The 18,524-nt window shown below is 41.3% G+C and overlaps 1 protein-coding gene across 5 annotated transcripts in view; it reads left to right on the forward strand.

The window, feature by feature from the left end:
• Positions 1-18,524, forward strand: part of man1b1a (mannosidase, alpha, class 1B, member 1a) — a 39,903-nt gene that overhangs the window by 6,608 nt on the left and 14,771 nt on the right. For all 5 annotated transcript variants that reach the window (XM_061799058.1, XM_061799060.1, XM_061799057.1 and 2 more), the window contains 9 exons: positions 1,606-1,714; positions 6,943-7,094; positions 7,609-7,748; positions 7,903-8,021; positions 12,271-12,462; positions 13,986-14,134; positions 14,713-14,901; positions 16,067-16,257; positions 16,440-16,560. In XM_061799058.1, coding sequence (XP_061655042.1) covers positions 1,606-1,714; positions 6,943-7,094; positions 7,609-7,748; positions 7,903-8,021; positions 12,271-12,462; positions 13,986-14,134; positions 14,713-14,901; positions 16,067-16,257; positions 16,440-16,560 — 1,362 coding nt within the window. The remainder of the gene's footprint in view (positions 1-1,605; positions 1,715-6,942; positions 7,095-7,608; positions 7,749-7,902; positions 8,022-12,270; positions 12,463-13,985; positions 14,135-14,712; positions 14,902-16,066; positions 16,258-16,439; positions 16,561-18,524) is intronic.

Genomic DNA, 18,524 nt, shown 5'->3' on the forward strand with positions numbered 1-18,524 from the left:
ATTTAGTCGAAAAATAAGCTATTGGTCTTCGCTTATCACCGTATTGCTGTGTAAGTACGGAGGTCATGTAATAGTTTTTACAATCTACCATTTGAATGAATGGTTTATCATAATTTGGAAGGGCCAGCGCAGTGCTGGACACCAAGTGTTGTTTAATGTCACAGAAGGCCTTTTCTGCCTCTGTATTCCATTGAATAGGTGATGTCATTTTAAGGTTTGTTTCATACATCAATGTTGACAATGGTGCAACAATTTCTGCATAGTTTGGAATCCATGCTCTACAATAATTTGTCAGACCCAAAAATGACATCATATGTTTCTTTGTTTGTGGTTTAGGGGCTTTTAAGACTATAGCTTTTCTGTCTTCTAATATAGTCCTTCCTCCTACACTTAAATTATGGCCTAGATATTTGACTTGCTTTTTACACCATTGTAATTTATTTTTGTTCACTTTGTGTCCCTCTTCTGCTAGATGATGCAGTAAGGCCAATGAATCTGTGATGCATGTCTCTTTATCTAGAGACACCTTTCTTCAATCATCTTTTTCTCGCTAATTCTTACCATTGGTCCTGTCTCGTCATCTTCCTGTCTTTGAAACAACATATTTTTATGTCTACCTTCCTGCTCTTTTTGTTCATTTGTTAAGTCCTTCTTTTTCTCCCTTCCTTTTTCTCTTTTAGACGCCATGTTTAACCAGAAGAGTAAGTCGTCAAATCCATCTTTTTCTATTTGTGATATATCATTTTTGTGTCGACACTTTATTTCGTTTCGAAGTTGAACTATTTTTTGCGAATTTAGCTGGCCAGCGAAACCGTATTTAGTTATCCACGTGTTTAAATGTTCTATTTTGGAAGGGTTTTGGAGTTGAACATATTTCCAATCTTTACACGTTAGGCGTATTTTTGGATCCGGTTTACTGTTATTGATTCCCATTTTTGTGAATTTGGAAGTCAGTTTGCACCTGCACCTAGAGTGACCTAAATACTGACTTTATTCAAAAATGACAGGGTGACAATAAATGTCTGAGTTTTGGCAATTCTCAAGCTTCTATCCCAGTCGGGGCGGAGAATTCTTGCCTGTGCTTCCAAACCCAGTTGTCACTTACAATCCAGTCTTATACATTCATACTTTTACACATTCACACGATATTAGTAACGTTTTTCTAAACGCACGGAAACACAGAAACACGGAATTGAAGTACGTACAGGACTCCGCCGTCCTCGTGGAATTTGTCGGACTCCGCCGTCCTTCTTACCCCAAACTACAGATAGAGGGCATGGTGAAAGTCTTACCACAAAAGAAGCATGCAAAATCTTGGTGATAGATTACAGGTTTGATGCAGTTATTGCAAGCAACATGTTTTCAACTAGATATTCGTTCTGTTCCAAAACACTGGCTGACCTTGTGTTTTGTTACAAGTAACAAGCTTCTGCTAAGTTGTGTATTTGACCTGGAAATAATGCCGAAGTGTTTATCTCTTTCATATGTCGTATCCAAATGTTTTTCGTCTACATCAAAAATAAAGGAACTGGCCTGTTACAATGCTGAACTTGGGAGTGTCGGAAGAGTGAAACATTTTACTAACCTCTGTTTTTGTGTCAACAGAAATGGAAGCAGCTGTCTCGGCTCCAGCGAAGCATTATCCTCTTTCTTCTTGCGCTCACCCTCGTATTGGCCCTCGTGTCTTATTCCCGCCTATCAAAGCAAAGGATAGGTAAATGCTCCAATTAAACCAAATCAGGATGCACACATAGATAGATTTGCTTTGTAAAGTCTACTTATTTGTTGTCATGTATCTGATAGTGCACCCAGAAAGTATTCACAGCGCTTCACCTTTTTTCACATTTTGTTATGTTAACAGCTTCATCCCAAAATGGAATAAATATCATTTTCCTCAGAATTCTCAACACCAATAATGACGACTTTTTTTTTTTTTTTTTTTTTTTTTTGCAAATCTATTAAAAATAAAAAAAAAACTAAGAAATCACATGTACATACGTATTCACAGCCTTTGCCACAAAGCTCAAAATTGAGCTCCGGTGCATCGTTTCCACTGATCATCCTTGAGAGGTTCCTGCACCTTAATTGGAGTCCACCGGTGGTAAATTCAATTGATTGGACATGATTTGGGAAGGCACACACCTGTCTATATAAGGTACCACACAGGTGGCAGTGAATGTCAGAGCACAAACCAAGTATGAAATCAAAGGATTGTCTCGAGGCACAAATCTGAGGAAGGGTACAGAAAAGTTTCTGCTGCTCGAAGGTTCCCAGTGGCCTCCATCACCGGTAAATGTAAGAAGTTCCGAACCACCAGGACTCTTCCTAGAGTTGGCCACCTGTCTAACTAAGCAATCAGGAGCTTAGTCAGGGAGGGGACCGAGAACCCGATGGTCACTCTAGAGCTCCAGCGGTCTGCCGTGGCAAGAGGAGAACCTTCCAGAAGGATAGCCATCTCTGACATCCTGGATGAAAACTCAGACATCCTGGATGCAAACCTGCTCCAGAGTGCTCAGGACCTTAGACTGGGGCGAAGGTTTACCTTCCAACAGGCCGACCCCAAGCACATCGAAGGAGTGTCTTTAGGACAACTCGGTGAATGTCCTTGAGTGGCCCAGCCAGAACCCAGAATTGAATCCGATCAAACATCGATGGAGAGATCTGAAAAATGCTGTGCACCGACGCTCCTCACCCAACCTGATGGAGCTTGAGAGGTGCTGCAAAGAGGAATGGGCGAAACTGCCCAAAGATAGGTGTGCCAAACTTGTGGCATCATATTCAAAAATACTTGAGGCTGTATTAACTGTTAAGTAAATACTTATGCACATGTGATGTCTAAATTTATTTTTAATACATTTGCAAAAGTTTAAAAAAAAAAGAAAACCAACTTTTTTCATATTGTCATGATGTGGTGTTATGTGTAGAATTTTGAGGGGGGAAATGAATTTATTCAATTTTGGGATGAGGCTGTGTAACAACAAAATGTGGAAAAATTGAAATGCTATGAATGCTTACTGGATGCACTATATGGGATGTGCACTTACCTATCTGTACTTGGTCTTTTTCACTCAGAAAACCACACCTACACACAAGTGTACATTTATAGACACGAGAGAAATTGTATTCAAGGGAAAAACTGTAGTACAGGAAAAAAGCCACACATTGGTCTCAGTGGTTTTAATGTGATCCTTCCCATGAGTCGGCCTCAGGTGGTGTTTGGCCATCACAGCCAACTTATTCCCAATCGGCAAGATGGGCGAATCGCTTCACTGCCTTGCTATTGGTTACTTTGTATTTGTAAAACGGTGTCATGTGACAGCGCCCAAGGCCAAAGTCTCTCTGACAAACCAAAACAGATAGCACAAGCAATGATTAATAGATGTAATGGATACTGCCCACCTCTGTTTTTCAGTCATACAGTACACAAGTAGATACAATAAATGAACAAGTCGTAAATAGACACATTGCTCCATCTTGTGATCGGTTATCTTTTTTTTCCCCAAAATCCTGATCGTGTAAAGCCTATATATTATATTTGGTAACTATAATTACCTTAACATGTTGAGGTCATGATGATTGTAAGTCAACTGAGATGCTTGCTGTCAGTCTGGATGGAAATACAAGTTCAATTACCGCAATTTCTCATGTATAATGCACAATTCCCCCCCCCCACCCCCCCAAAAAAAAACATCTTCTGTTTTCAATAGCGCACATTACACACTGGTATAGGAAAAATCCTTCATAACAAAGTGAGAGACTGGTGAATACAGCGACTGAAATAAGTATATAACGTCACCATTTTTCTCATGAAATATATTTCCAAAGGTGCTATTGACCTGGAAATTTCACCCGATGTTGAGAACAACCCATGAAATCCATACATACAAAGAAAGCACAACAAATAAGATGAGAAATTAAGTTGTGAAATGACACAGGGAAAAAGAGTTGAACACTCCAACTGGTATTTATTTAATACTTTGTACAAAAGCCTTCGTTTGCAATGACAGCCTCAAGACGCCTCCTGTATGGAGAAACTAGTCGCATGCATTGCGCTGGTGTGATTTTGGCCCATTCCTCCTCACAAGCAGTCTTCAAATCTTGAAGGTTCTGTGGGCTTCTTTTATGGACCTTAAGTTTCAATTCTTTCTATAGATTTTCGATTGGATTTAAGACAGGTGACTGGCTGGGCCATTCCAGCAGCTTTATTTCTTTTCTTTGAAACCAATTGAGAGTTTCCTTGGCAATAGGTTTTGGATCATTATCTTGCTGAAATGTCCACTCTCGTTTTCATTTCCATCCTCCTCGCAGATGGCTGCAGATTTTTGTCAAGAATGTCTCGGCACATTTGGGCATTCATCCTTCCTTCAATAATGTGAAGTTTACCAGTAAACTGCTGCTGAAAAGCAGCTCCAGACCATCATGTTCCCACCTCCGAACTTCACTGTTGGTATGGTGTTTTTAGGGTGATGTGCAGTGCCATTTCGCCTGCAAACATGGTGTGCATTATGGCGTCCAAACAGTTCCATTTTGCTCTCATCCGACCAGACTATAATCTCCCAGTATTTAACTGGCTTGTCCAAATGTTGTTAAGCCAACTTTAAGCGAGCTTTGACATGCTTTTTTTCAGCAATGGCGTGGCGAGCGTGCATACAGGCCATGGGGGCGGCGTACATTACTCACTGTTTTCCTGACAACGGTACCTGCTAATTCCAGGTCTTTTTGAAGCTCTCCACAGGTAGTCCTTGGACAACTTTTCGGATTATTCCTTGCACTCCTCCGTCAGAAATCCTGCAAGGAGCACCTGATCGAGGCAAATTTCTGGTGGTATTATTGGTTTTCCACTTACGTATTATGGCCCCAACCGTGCAGAAGCTTAGATCTTCCCCTGTAGCCAATGCCATCCTTATGTTTTGCAGCAATTAGTTTGCGATTGCCTTGAGACAGCTCTCTGCTCTTACCCATCATGGGATATGTCTTGACTCACACCTTGAAAATTAGACCTATATGTAGGCCATCACTTACGACCGTACCACCTGGTATTCATTTGTACTGACAAAGGGTTGGTGGATTGCTGTTTGATTATTGATAGATTTTAAGTGTAAGTCCATTCCTTTTTTTTAACCTGCCTTCATGTGCTTTTTCCCTGTGTCATTTTACATTTTTACACAACTTGTCTTACCTTCGTTGTATGTATGGATGACTTGGGTTGTTCCCAACATCTGGTGAGATTTTCAGGTCAATAGCACCATTGGAAGTATATTTACTGAGGAAAATGGTGACGCGTTAAATACTTACTTCAGCCGCTGTATCTTCATAATGATATATTCATATTGATGTTCTGCCACTTTATAATATGTTTCATTAAAGAAATTATTTACTCCTGAATAATGTGTTAATTATTGTACCAATGGTGCATCCTAGAGGTAAGTTTTGACACTGCAGCTTTAATTTGGCGGTCACGTGGGCATTGACAAGTGATGTAATGAAAACTTGACAGTTCATCTGTCGGCATGACACATTCTCTTCTGGTTCCAGAATAACAATAAAATAAATAAATAAAAAAGTTACCGCGTAACAACAAGATGCAGATGCGGGATAAACACACATAAGATCTATTAACATTCGTATAATTAACTATGGCGGCACGGTGGAAGACCACTTTGACCACAATAAAGATGATTCTGATTCTGATTCTGATTCTGATTGAACATGTGCCTCACAGTTCCGAGGACCCAAGTTCAAATCTGGCCTCGCCTGTGTGGAGTTTGCATGTTCTCCCCGTGCCTGTGTGGGTTTTTGTGTGTACTCGGGTTTCCTCCTTCATCCCAAAAACTTGCGTGGTAGGTTAACTGAAGACTCTAACTTGCCCGTAGGTGCAAATGTGAGTGAGAATGGTTGGTTGTTTATGTGTGCCCTGCGATTGGTTGGCGACCAGTACAGGGTGTACCCAGCCTCGTGCCCGAAGATAGCTGGGATAGGCGCCAGCACGCCTGCGACCCTAGTGAGGATAAGTGGTGCAGAAAATTGATCGATATTTATAGTTTTCTACATTGTGGAAAGGTTTTAGGAATGTATAATTCAAAACTGCTTGTCATTTTAATAATTATGTTCTTATATTGTTTGTATAAAACAGATGTCTTGCGTATCAGAAGGAATTCCCGTCTCACTTAATTTGAAAAAATGGTAATGGCTTTTTGTTCAGTACGCCAGATCAAATGTCTGTATATTCCATAATGGATGGTTGGTTTATTAACGATTTAGGGAAGTAGGGGACTAACTGACATAAAAAATGCATTCAAACTATTTACGACGACACTAAGCATGTTGGGAAATACTCAATGGCAAGCCGCCATGTTTTAACGATGTCACCACGCAGCATCGAAGTATTTCCCAGCATGCCTAGCATCGTTAGTAATCTCGAACCAGAAGTGAATGTATCATCTTGACAGATGACGTGTCGTGACATCGTGCAAGATGGCTCACGTATTAAAGCTGCCATTTCGAAACTAAAGTCTGGGCGTCACGACACAATATAAAAGACATTAATCAGGCCGTAAGGGATCCCGGCATAGTTCATATAGGTGATTAGAATAATTAGAGGTACAAATTAAATGTGAAATGCCACTGTTAATTTATTGCATGTGAATATATGAATGGATGGGAGGTTTTGGGGGTGCATTGTACATAGGAAGAAGACTTTCCTCAATTTCTGGAGTCAACTTTGGGGATGCGCATTAAACTCGAGAGCATATTATACACACAAAATCATGGTAGGTTGCTGAGGCACTAATGTACACAATCTGTCCTTTTTGAAAGGATAAGATTCAGATGGAGTGAAAATTCACTGAAATAAGTTGTTAATATTGGATTTTGTTTGTAATTCACATACCGATTTTGTGTTTCATACAGCTAAAAACTATGTATTTGTTTGTCTGTGTATAGGTTTATCAAAAAAGGAAGACTGGATGGAAATGATTGACGATGGGTTGAAGCCTGCATTTCCTGATGTAAATCTTAAGCCAGTTGTAGGTCCAGATTCCATGACTGAAGTTAAAGGACCAAACATCCTCATTTTTCAAAAACCTCCCATAAATGTGAGAAACATTTATCATTTATTTGTGTGTGTGTGTGCGCAATCCCAATTCCAATGAAGTTGGGACGTTTTGTGAAACGTATATATAAGTATATATGTGTGTGTGTGTATATATATATATATATACATATGTGTGTATATATATATATATATACATATGTGTGTATATATATATGTATGTGTGTGTATATATATATATATATATATATATATATATGTGTGTGTATATATATATGTGTGTATATATATATGTGTGTATATGTATGTGTTTAAACTCGGTGATTGGCCCCAAAAATCCTGATCGTATAAAGCCTAGTTTGAACATTAAACATCTTGTCTCTACAGAGTATTCAATTGAATATAGATTGAAAAGTAGTTGCAAATCATTGTTTCTGTTTTTATTTACATTTAACACCGTGTCCCAACTTCATTGGAATTGGGGTTTGTACGTGTGTGTAATTGTCCTTAGCTCTTTGTAAAAGTCAATTCAACCATTTGTGCTTTACTATCAACAGAAGAGGATATTTCCAAACAAGAGAGGTCCACCAAGCCTTCAGAAAAATGGTAATGTCTCACTCACATTTCTTGTGGGAAGACAAGAAGTAGTACAAGATGCAGAGGAGGAAAATGGGGATAAACAAAAAAAGTTGGTCAGGTAAGCTTCTTTTCCCTTAAAAGCATGACAATTATTTTCTAACTTTATAATCTACAGTAGCTGTTATTGATAGATGTTTTGACTGGCACTTTACAGTCCCACATTAGATCTGTTGTTAGACTCCCTGTACACTACATGTTCTTCTGCGATTCAGCTGGCGAGGAGCAATAATTGAAGCCGATCAAGTCACTGAGCCTCCACCCTCAGCCAATGAGAAGGATGCTGCAGCCCCCCCAGCACCAGAGATTCTAGCTGGTTCTGTCCCATTCACTGGTCAGTGCTGAACTTCCATCCATCCATTTTCCTCACTCGGGTCGCGGGCAGTGCTGAACTTCCTTTGTTGTAATTGTTACAACAGCAATCCCTGCAAGAAAATATAATTAAGACACAATTAACTCATGCCAACTGAACAAACAAATTAACTTTGAAAATTTCCGTACATCTAGTTTATATACCTAGGCTAGAGTCTAGTCCAGCTGACTTTAGGCCAAAATAGGAGTATATTCTGGATTGATCACCACCGAGTCAAGCAGAAGACCTTCTGAAAGGTCAGCCCCTGACACAAGAACCTATGCCCAAAAATGCAGTTGAAGTCCGCCATCTTGGTTTGAAGCTTCCATTGTTTGCCGTCTCAAGATGAACTTATCCTACAGAATGTTTACAATTGCTACCAAATATTAGAAACAGAACAGCTGACTCACTTTTGGTTTACCCAAGGTCAGAGCAATTAGCTTTGTGCTGTTATTTCTGCTGAGTAATGTAGCTCACTTTTTTTTCCTCTTCTAGCTGGTAAAAAGGTTTTAAGTTACAGGTTTGCGTGTATGTTGAAAGACACTGAAGAGCATAATTACTACTTTTGAAAATATTTGTGCGATTTAAAAAAAAAAAAAAAAAAAAGTTTGAACAATTAGATATCATACCTCTTTTTATGTTATTTGAAATGTACGTTGGTCATCGGGGGGGGGGGGAGGGGGAAGCCATTTTAGCGGTGTTCAACAGGTTTGCGTGTATGTTGAAAGACACTGAAGAGCATAATTACTACTTTTGAAAATATTTGTGCGATTAAAAAAAAAAAAAAAGTTTGAACAATTAGATATCATACCTCTTTTTATGTTATTTGAAATGTACGTTGGTCATCGGGGGGGAAGCCATTTTAGCGGTGTTCAAAAGCGATCAGGTATTTTAAATATTTAGGAGTCACTTTTGTGACTGCTAGTTACAGTATATATTGTCTCAGGACAATGATGTTTTGCACAACAATTGCCTGTTTCTGTATTACGTATATGTATTGTTCGAAATTTCATGTGTTCCAATTGTGGAATTACTTACTTCAGTGGGAGCGTAAAGTATGTGATCCCAAGTCAACCCCGGTCATAAAATGCAGTCTGATCTTCATCTAAATCACAAGAATAAACTGTCTGCTTAAACTAAGACCACACAAACAATTCTGTTTTCATATTCTCATTGAAAATAATGTAAACAGTCACAGGACAGGGAGGAAAAGGTAAGGAAACCTCTAGGTTATGGATTTTCTAAGAGCTCATCAGAATCATCTTTATTTGCCAAGTATGTCCCAAAAATGTGTCTCCGCTAGTTGGAGCCGCTCTAGTACGACAACAGACAGTCAATTGACAGAGAACAACACTTTGGAGACATAAAGACATTGACGACAAAAAAAACAGTCACTGAGCAGTAAAGGGTTGCTCGCTCGTTATCCGGTAATGCCGTTACAAATTTATTCTTTATTATTATTTTTTTTATTTATTTATTTTATTTTTTTTTACAATTGTGCAAAAAAGATGCAGAGTCCTCTAGCACTTAGAGCAGTTCGAATGACTAATCTCACAATAGTCCGGTGCAATGACCATTGTGCAAAGGGCGCCGAGACTTCAAGGAGTGTATGCGGTTTAAAGTGACGAGTAGTGCGATCATCTGGGACAATGTTGATTGTGCAAATGTTGCAGATACTCCTCAGTCAGTGTGCAAATGGGGCAGATGCTACTCTGGCATGAGTGGCCAGTATTGGTCAACAACAGATATGCAAATAGTGCAGCGTGGCGAGACGACTACAGTGAGTGCACGAGTATTTGTCAAGAAGCATTGCCTGATGTGCACCATGGCTTAGTAAAAAGAGCTTGCAGAAGACCTACGATTAAAAGTTCCTGAAATGGTCATAAAATGTAGTCTGAGCTTCAGTATCACACACACAATTATGTTTTCGTATTTCCATCGAAAATAACATGTAACGAGCGACAGGACTGGGAGGTAAACGTAAGTAAACCTTTCGGTTAGGGATTCTCCAAGAGCTAATAATAGTCAGGTGTGAGCCAAACTGGAGTCCAATCAATGAGAGGCCCAGTCTAAAAGTGCGGATCTCAACCAGATTTAGAGTCTCTGGCATGACCTCAACAGAGCTATTCACACCAGACATCCCAGGAATCTTGCTGAACTGCAGCTCTTTTGTAAAAAGGAACGGTTCAAAAGTCATGATGATCGTTGTGCACTTGTGATCTGAACCTTCAGGAAACGCTTGGTTGTTGCCAAAGCAGTCCTCCACTCAATTCCTCCCTGTCCTGTGAATGTTTACGTTATGCTCGATAAAAATATGAAAACACAATTGTGTGTGGGTATGAGTTTAAGCAGACTCTTGTTTTTTTCTTATTTAGATGACGAGACTGCATTTGAATTTATGCAGAAATGTAAGAAATTCCAAAGGGTTCACATACTTTTTCCAACCAGTGTATATTCTTTCTCCCCACAAATATGTACAGACCCTTTCCAAAAAATGGAAAAGTTTTAAACACATTAAACTTTCATAAATTATAGATTCGGGGCCCACAATTGAAACAATTTCTAGTATTTATTTGTTTATTCCATCCATCCATTTTTCTTCCACTTTTATCCGAGGTCGGGTCGCGGGGGCAGTAGCTTTAGCAGGGAAGCCCAGACTTCCCTCTCCACAGCCACTTCCTCCAGCTCTCCCGAGGGGATCCCGAGGCGTTCCCAGGCAAGTCGAGAGATGTAGTCTCTCCAGCGTATCCTGGGTCGTCCCCGCGGTCTCCTTCCGGTGGGACACCTCACCAGGGAGGCGTCCTGGAGGCATCCTGATCAGATGCCCGAGCCACATCACCTCCTCTCAATGCGGAGGAGCAGCAGCGCTACTCCCGGATGACCGAGCTTCTCACCCTATCTCTGCGGCGGAAACTCATTTCGGCCGCTTGTATCCGGGATCTTGTTCTTTCGGTCACGACCCACAGCTCGTGACCATAGGTGAGGGTAGGAACGTAGATCCACCGGTAAATGGAGAGCTTCGCCTTTCGGCTTAACTCCTCCTTCAGCACAACGAACCAATACAAAGCCCGCATCACTGCAGACGCTGCACCGATCCGCCTGTCGATCTCCCGTTCCATTCTTCCATCCCTCATGAACAAGACCCCGAGATATTTGAACTGCGGGTGGCGTGCCCTCTCCAGGTCGGGATGAGATCCTTCCCCAAATGGAGGAGTGGATGAGATTCGCCCGGAGTTCCTAAAGCCTCTGGATATTGTAGGGCTGTCCTAGTGGACACGCCTCTTCAAAGTATTCTCCCCACCGAATCGCAACATGCCGAGTCGAGGTCAACAGCCCCTCATCTCCACTATACACAGTGTTGATGGCGCACTGCTTCCCTCTCCCGAGACGCCGGATGGTGGACCAGAATTTCCTCGAAGCCGTCTGGAAGTCTTTCTCCATGGCCTCACCGAACTCCTCCCATGCCCGAGTTTTTGCTGCAGCGACCACCAAGGCAGACCCTCACAATACGTTTGGGCCTAATCTCTGCTAAAGTCTTGAATCTTCTCTGTTCGATAATCCCCTGAAGCCCACTGTCATCAATTTTGAATGTATTGATTTATTTATTTTCCTTTTGCTGGTGCATCGTCTCCTGCTACATTTTGTCCTTCCACTAGACTTTCCATTGATATGCTTGAAACACAGCACTCTTTGAACAGCCACCCTCCTCAGCTATGAACCTTTGTGGCTTACCCATCCTATGGAGGGTATCGATGATGGTCTTCTGGCCAGTTGTCAGTCTTCCCCATATTGAACCCAACTGAGGTAATTCAATGACAGCTGGGGAAACCTGTGAAGGTGCTTTGAGTTTAGTAGTTGATTAGTGTGTGACACTCAGTTTAAAATATTTATGGCCTGCAAAACTTGGGCTGATTTCTTCACAGTATTCACATTTTTTGAATTCCTTATTTCGTGGGTTTTATGAGCTGGAAGCTCAATATTATTTAAAAAAAAAAAACAAATAAACAAATAAATACTTGAAATAGTTTAAATTGTGGGCCCTGAATCTATAATCAATGAAAGTTTAACTTAATTATTAATTATGGAAATATACTTTTCCATGATATTCAAAGTTTTTGGAAAGGGTCTGTACACAACTATCTGCATGGTATCTATCTCACACCTGATTCAGCGATGGGATGATAGACAAAGCAGAGACTAAATATTTACTGTCATCCCTTTCTGTTCATAGCTTCATCTGGAGCTGTGGACAGGTTGGAGGCCGTACGTGATGCCTTTCGACACGCGTGGAAGGGATACAAGGACTACGCCTGGGGTCACGATGAGCTCAAGCCTATCTCAAAGTCTTATAGCGAGTGGTTTGGTCTGGGTTTGACCCTCATTGATTCCCTGGACACGATGTGGATTATGGACTTGAAAGAAGGTGCTGTTTGTCTTTGACCTGGAACCATTTCATTTCAATTATTTCCCATTTAGGTGGAATGATTCCTAAATGGGCGGCACGGTGGACGACTGGTTAGAGCGTCTGCCTCACAGTTCTGAGGTCCGGGGTTCCGCCTGTGTGGAGTTTGCATGTTCTCCCCGTGCCTGTGTGGGTTTTCTCCGGGCGCTCCGGTTTCTTCCCACATCCCAAAAAAAATGTAACACGATAATGAACGGAGACTCGACAAGCACTAATACAATGCGAAAAACCCCTGTCAATTACAGCAGTGCACTAGTGGGTCAACACTGTAAATGACACTTGGGTGGCCCAATCGCTTAGATGCTTTAACTTATTCACTGCCAGCCTTCCCAGTTAACATGGATATTTCACTTCTAAAGCCGTCGATGGCAGTGAATGTTTGACAAATCAGTTATCCCCACCGGCAAAGAGCAGTCAGCGCACTGTGCAACGAGTCTCTTGAAAGCAGAAATAATATGTAGAGGTGACTCTACATGAAATGGTTTTCATCGTCATAAGGGCCCTCTGAAGAAAATCATAACTATGATGTGGCCAATGACCAAAACATGTTTTTGACACCCCTGCGCTCAATGGTGTCTGCCCCATACCACACTTTGAGAACCACTGTTGGAGGCTGTTGTTTTATGCATATTTGAGGCACCCAAAAATGTTTTGTCCACGCCTACCTTTCCCATCAAATTTACACCACTGATTCAGTGGATCGTTTTTCTATTCTCAGGGCAAGGCTTTTCATTCAATGTGTCCTTTGGAATTCGTGATGTGTAAAAATGTAATGCAAATCAAAAGTGTGAGACAGTCCTTGCCGTAGGTTTTACTGCACTGTATAACGTTACACTCCATCACACGCACCCTATTGATCTCTACTAGCTTTAATCCTTGAAATGGTCTTCCGACTGGACTCCCCCAAAAGAGCATTAAACAGCTGCAGCTCGGGTTCTGCCCAGGACAAAGAGTTCAAAACATATTACTCAATTACACTGGCTCCCAGTCAGCTTTAGAATAGATTTTAAAGTTCTGCTATTAGTCTATAAATCTCTTAACTGGTTTAGTTCCTGAATACATGAAATCAATGCTAATGGGATATAAACCCAGTAGGGCTCGAAGATCGACAGACTCGGGTCAAATAGCGGAGCACAGAGTCCGAAGCAAACATGGTGAAGCAGCATTGAGTTGTTATGCTGAATGACACAAGATTGGGGCTTGTTTTGTTTTTAAGTCCAGGTTAAAAACCCTCTTTTTTTCTCATTTCCACTTATAAATTATATTTCCTGCACTGTGTGCTGTTTTAATTGTATTTATATTTGTATTTGTTTTAAATGTTTAAGCTGTTTTTTCTTTTCTTTTAAATGCTATTAATCATGTAAAGCACATTGAGTTAGCTTGTTGTATGAAATGCGCTATATAAATACATTTGCTTTGCTTTGCTTTAAATCATATTCTGCTCTGTGTAACGTTTTATATTGTATTTGTATTCTGTGCCACAGAGTTTGCAGAGGCAAAGCAATGGATAGAGAAGGAGCTCTCGTTCAACCAAAATGTGGATGTAAATCTTTTCGAGACAACCATACGTGTTCTTGGTGGTCTGCTGAGCACCTACCATCTAACTGGAGACCAGCTGTTCCTAAATAAAGCTGTAAGTCATCCAGCAACAGGCAGCTCGCCTCTCTTTGAGCGGTGTCAACATTTTCATCGGTGAAAATGCAGATTTCGGTTTTACTGTTGTGCTGATGATACTTCTAAGTCGATTTTCTTGGAGAATTACAAGCTGGGTCAGTAACATTCCGGGACTGGTGTCGCAAAAGACACATTTCTAACCCAACCTACAAGTTTTCCCCTTTTAATGTGTGCGTCTATAAAAGAGATCCTGCCTTGTTTGCCTTGTTCAGTGCGCAAGAACAGGCGAGAGCGCCTGCTCAAATTGCCTTGGCAATGTGATTTTTCTTTGCGACCCATTTTGAAGACGTGTACGACATTAAGATAGCCCGTGACAATGGAGCTGCAGATGATCCTAGAAGAATCCATCCAGGAGTGCATGGAGGTTTGGCAGACAAAGGCTGGGAAAGTGTGTTCTACTCCAGGGGATTACTTTATAGGGGAAAACTTTTAGTTTGTAGTTTGGATTTGAAATATATCTTTAGTGGCACCAAACCTGGAGCGTTTCTGACACAGCTTCTATATTCAAAGAACTCAATTTTACCTCACTGCTTACAGAAAGACCTCGGGTCCAGGTTGATGCCTGCCTTCAAAACACCCTCAAAGATCCCATTCTCTGACGTGAATATCGGGAAAGGAACAGCTCACCCGCCTCGATGGACGTCTGACAGCTCTATGGCAGAGGTCACTAGCATTCAGTTGGAATTTAGAGAGCTGAGCCGGCTCACTCAGGACCCCCAGTACAAGGTCAGGAAACTGGCAGCGCCATCATAACAGTCAAATGTGCTGTGATGTTTCTGTTTAGATAATGTACGGTGGTTCCATATTGTTACATAAAGCGGCATTTCCCAGCCTTTAGAAAATGTTCTAGTAGCCCTACAAAAGGCAGTCATTTAAACATTACATTTTTAATAAGGCAAAATAACAAAAACTTAAATGTTTCCAAATGTAGAATTTAAAATTCTTGTTTCTATTTTTGGTTAGGACTTGGTCAAATCAAGTCTCCATGTCGATTATAGCGGTACGTCATATCTGTCTGTTGATTTAAAAAAGTTTGTCTTGTTACAAAAAGTGAAGCCAGACTCGCATAAGCAAGTTGTTGAATGCAAGTATAAGACTCACCCAATATAAAAGCTGTTAAAATCAGAGACAAGCTGTCGGTAAATGAAGATTTTGGGCTAGCATTATCAGATTCCTGTGGCCGAAAGGGGTGACGTGATTTATTCTCACCAAGGTAGTTGAAGTCCAGTTTGGCGACACTGTCACTGTCCCCGCGCACACCTCATTTCGACATTACAAGAGTTTTGTTTTGGTGGTAGCGTTTCACTGAGCTGGCAGTGAACAGCATGTTTTAATAGCATGATCAATTCCGTAAATTACTTTTAATCTATGTCTGTCACTTCATCAAAAATCTATGCCCCAAGGAGTTAATGCGCTGTCAAATCATGAGCCTGTTCAGACGATTCATTTTGTTGAACCGTTTAATTTGTAATCATCCCTCAATGTAAAATAGTTACAGGACCTTTGAAAGATGTTCCATCAGTGGTCACTCCCAAGTTTCCAACAAGCAGTTCAGTTGCATTTAGTATTATAAGCGGTGCAGTTTTTGTGAAAGTAACAACTTTTTAGTGGTCAAGTACCAAAAGGGTGGCAGTAGACACACTGCAGTCCATTTGATAATTAGAAAGGGAAAGGAAGAACACAAATGCCTCTTATCACAAGAAGGTCTTTTTAAAAGGGAAAGAAAAGGAAGCTGTTCTGTGACATGGTACTATTCTGCAGTATAGCCATTCAGGCCATTGGACTAGTGCTGGGTAAAAAAACATGGATGACGTATGGCAGTTTAACTATTTTTATCTTGACATTTATGTATCCATGACAACTTCTGTTTTACTGTGGTAACCCTTTTCAGGAGGTTGTAGATGAGGTAATGAAGCAGGTTCACAAGCTTCCGGGCAAACACGATGGTCTGATACCAATGTTCATCAACACCAATAGTGGCCAGTTCTCTCACAGAGGCATCTACACACTGGGCGCCAGGGCGGACAGCTACTATGAATACCTGCTCAAGCAGTGGATTCAGGGAGGCAAGACCGAAGATGAGTAAGGACAACTTTTCAGTGGAAGATGGAGAACGCACATTTTTATACTGCGTTTATTTTACTTTATATTGGTATTTGTTAGAAATTGTAGTGTTGTACAACTCTGCCAAATTCAAACAATGTAAAAGTAGGTTTTATTAATATCGATCTGATGGTCTTATTTTTATTGTTGTATTCTGCCAGGCTGTTGGAGGACTACATTGAAGCAATCAATGGAGTAAAAAAACACCTTGTGAGACAGACTGGGCCACGCAAATTGACCTTTGTTGGAGAGCTGTCCCATAATCGCTTCAGTCCCAAAATGGTAGAAATAAACACAAAAACTTGCCAAGTCTTCAACTGTTACTTGTCTGGAGGTAGTAAAGCTCCTCCTCCTTTACACAGTTGGTACGGAAGGTATTCAGACCCCCTTAAATTTTTCACTCTGATATATTGCAGCCATTTGCTAAAATCATTTAAGTTCATTTTCTTTCCTCAGTGTATACACAGCACCCCATATTGCCAGGAAAAATACGGAATTGTTGACATTTTTGCAGATTAAAGAAGAAAAACTGAAATATCACACACACACAAATATTCAGACCCATTGCTCAGTATTTAGTAGAAGCAGAAGAAGAGATGGAAAGCGGGTTCTTCGGCAGAAAGAGACGAGGAAAGCACAGAGCCTAGAACTGAATGTGGGGACTTTGAATGTTGGGACTATGACAGGAAAATCTCAGGAGTTGGTTGCCATGATGATTAGCAGAAAGGTTGATCTAGTGTGTGTCCAGGAGACCAGGTGGAAAGGCAGTAAGGCTAGAAGTTTAGGGGCAGGGTTTAAATTATTTTACGATGTTGTACATGGTAAGTGTGCTAGCTAGATGGAAAAGAATACTTTGAGGAGTTGATGAATGAGGAAAATGAGATAGAAGGGAGAGTAGAAGAGGCCAAGTGTGGTGGACCAGGAAGTGGCAATGATTAGTAAGGGGGACGTTAGAAAGCCATTAAAGAGGATGAAAAATGGAAAAGCAGTTGGTCCGGATGACGTTCCTGTGGAGGTATGGAAGTATCTAGGAGAGGTGGCTGTGGAGTTTTTGACCACCTTGTTCGGTAGAATTCTAGCGGGTGAGATATGATGCCTGAGGAATGGAGGAAAAGTGTGCTGGTGTCCATTTTTAAGAACAAGGGTGATGTGCAGAGCTGTGGGAACTATAGAGGAAAAAGTTGATGAGCCACACAATGATGTTATGGGAAAGAGTATTGGAGGCTAGACTCAGGACAGAAGTGAGTATTTGCAAGTAACAGTATGGTTTCATGCCTAGAAAGAGTACCACAGATGCATTATTTGCCTTGAGGATGTTGATGGAAAGGTACAGAGGTCAGAAGGAGCTACATTGTGTCTTTGTAGCTCAAGAGAAAGCCTATGACAGAGTACCCAGGGAGGAACTGTGGTACTGCATGCAGAAGTCTGGAGTGGCAAAGAAGTATGGTAGAATAATACAGGACATGTACGAGGGCAGCAGAACAGCGGTGAGGTGTGCTGTAGATTTGACAAGACGAATTTAAGGTAGAGGTGGGACTGCATCAGGGATCAGCCCTGAGCCCCTTCCTGTTTGTTGTGGTGATGGATAGGCTGACAGATGAGGTTAGACTGGAATCCCCGTGGACCATGATGTTTGCAGAAGACATTGTGATCTGCAGTGAAAGCATGGAGCAGGTGGAGGAACAGTTAGAAAGATGGAGGCATGCACTGGAAAGCAGAGAAATGAAGATTAGCCGAAGTAAGACAGAATATATGTGCATAAATGAGAGGGGTGGTGGGGGAAGAGTGAGGCTACAGGGAGAAGAGATAGCAAGGGTGGAGGACTTGAGATACTTGGGGTCAACCGTCCAGAGCAATGGTGAGTGTGGTCAGGAAGTGAAGAAACGGGTCCAAGCAGGTTGGAACGGGTGGAGGAAGGTGTCAGGTGTGTTATGTGACAGAAGAGTCTCTGCTAGGAGGAAGGGCAACGTTTATAAAACAGTGGTGAGGCCAGCCATGATGGACGGATTAGAGACAGTGGCACTGAAGAGACAACAGGAAGCAGAGTTGGAGGTGGCGGAAATGAAGATGTTGAGGTTCGCTCTCGGAGTGACCAGGTTGGATCAAATTAGAAATGAGCTCATCAGAGGGACGGCCAAGGTTTGATGTTTTGGAGACAAAGTTAGAGAGAGAAGACTTCGATGGTCTTAAGAAAGAAATAGTGAGCATCTTGGTAGAATGCCAGGCAAGAGAGCTAGAGGAAGAGC

The sequence above is a fragment of the Phyllopteryx taeniolatus genome, chromosome 15 (genome assembly GCF_024500385.1).
Source record: "Phyllopteryx taeniolatus isolate TA_2022b chromosome 15, UOR_Ptae_1.2, whole genome shotgun sequence".
Taxonomy (NCBI): domain Eukaryota; kingdom Metazoa; phylum Chordata; class Actinopteri; order Syngnathiformes; family Syngnathidae; genus Phyllopteryx; species Phyllopteryx taeniolatus.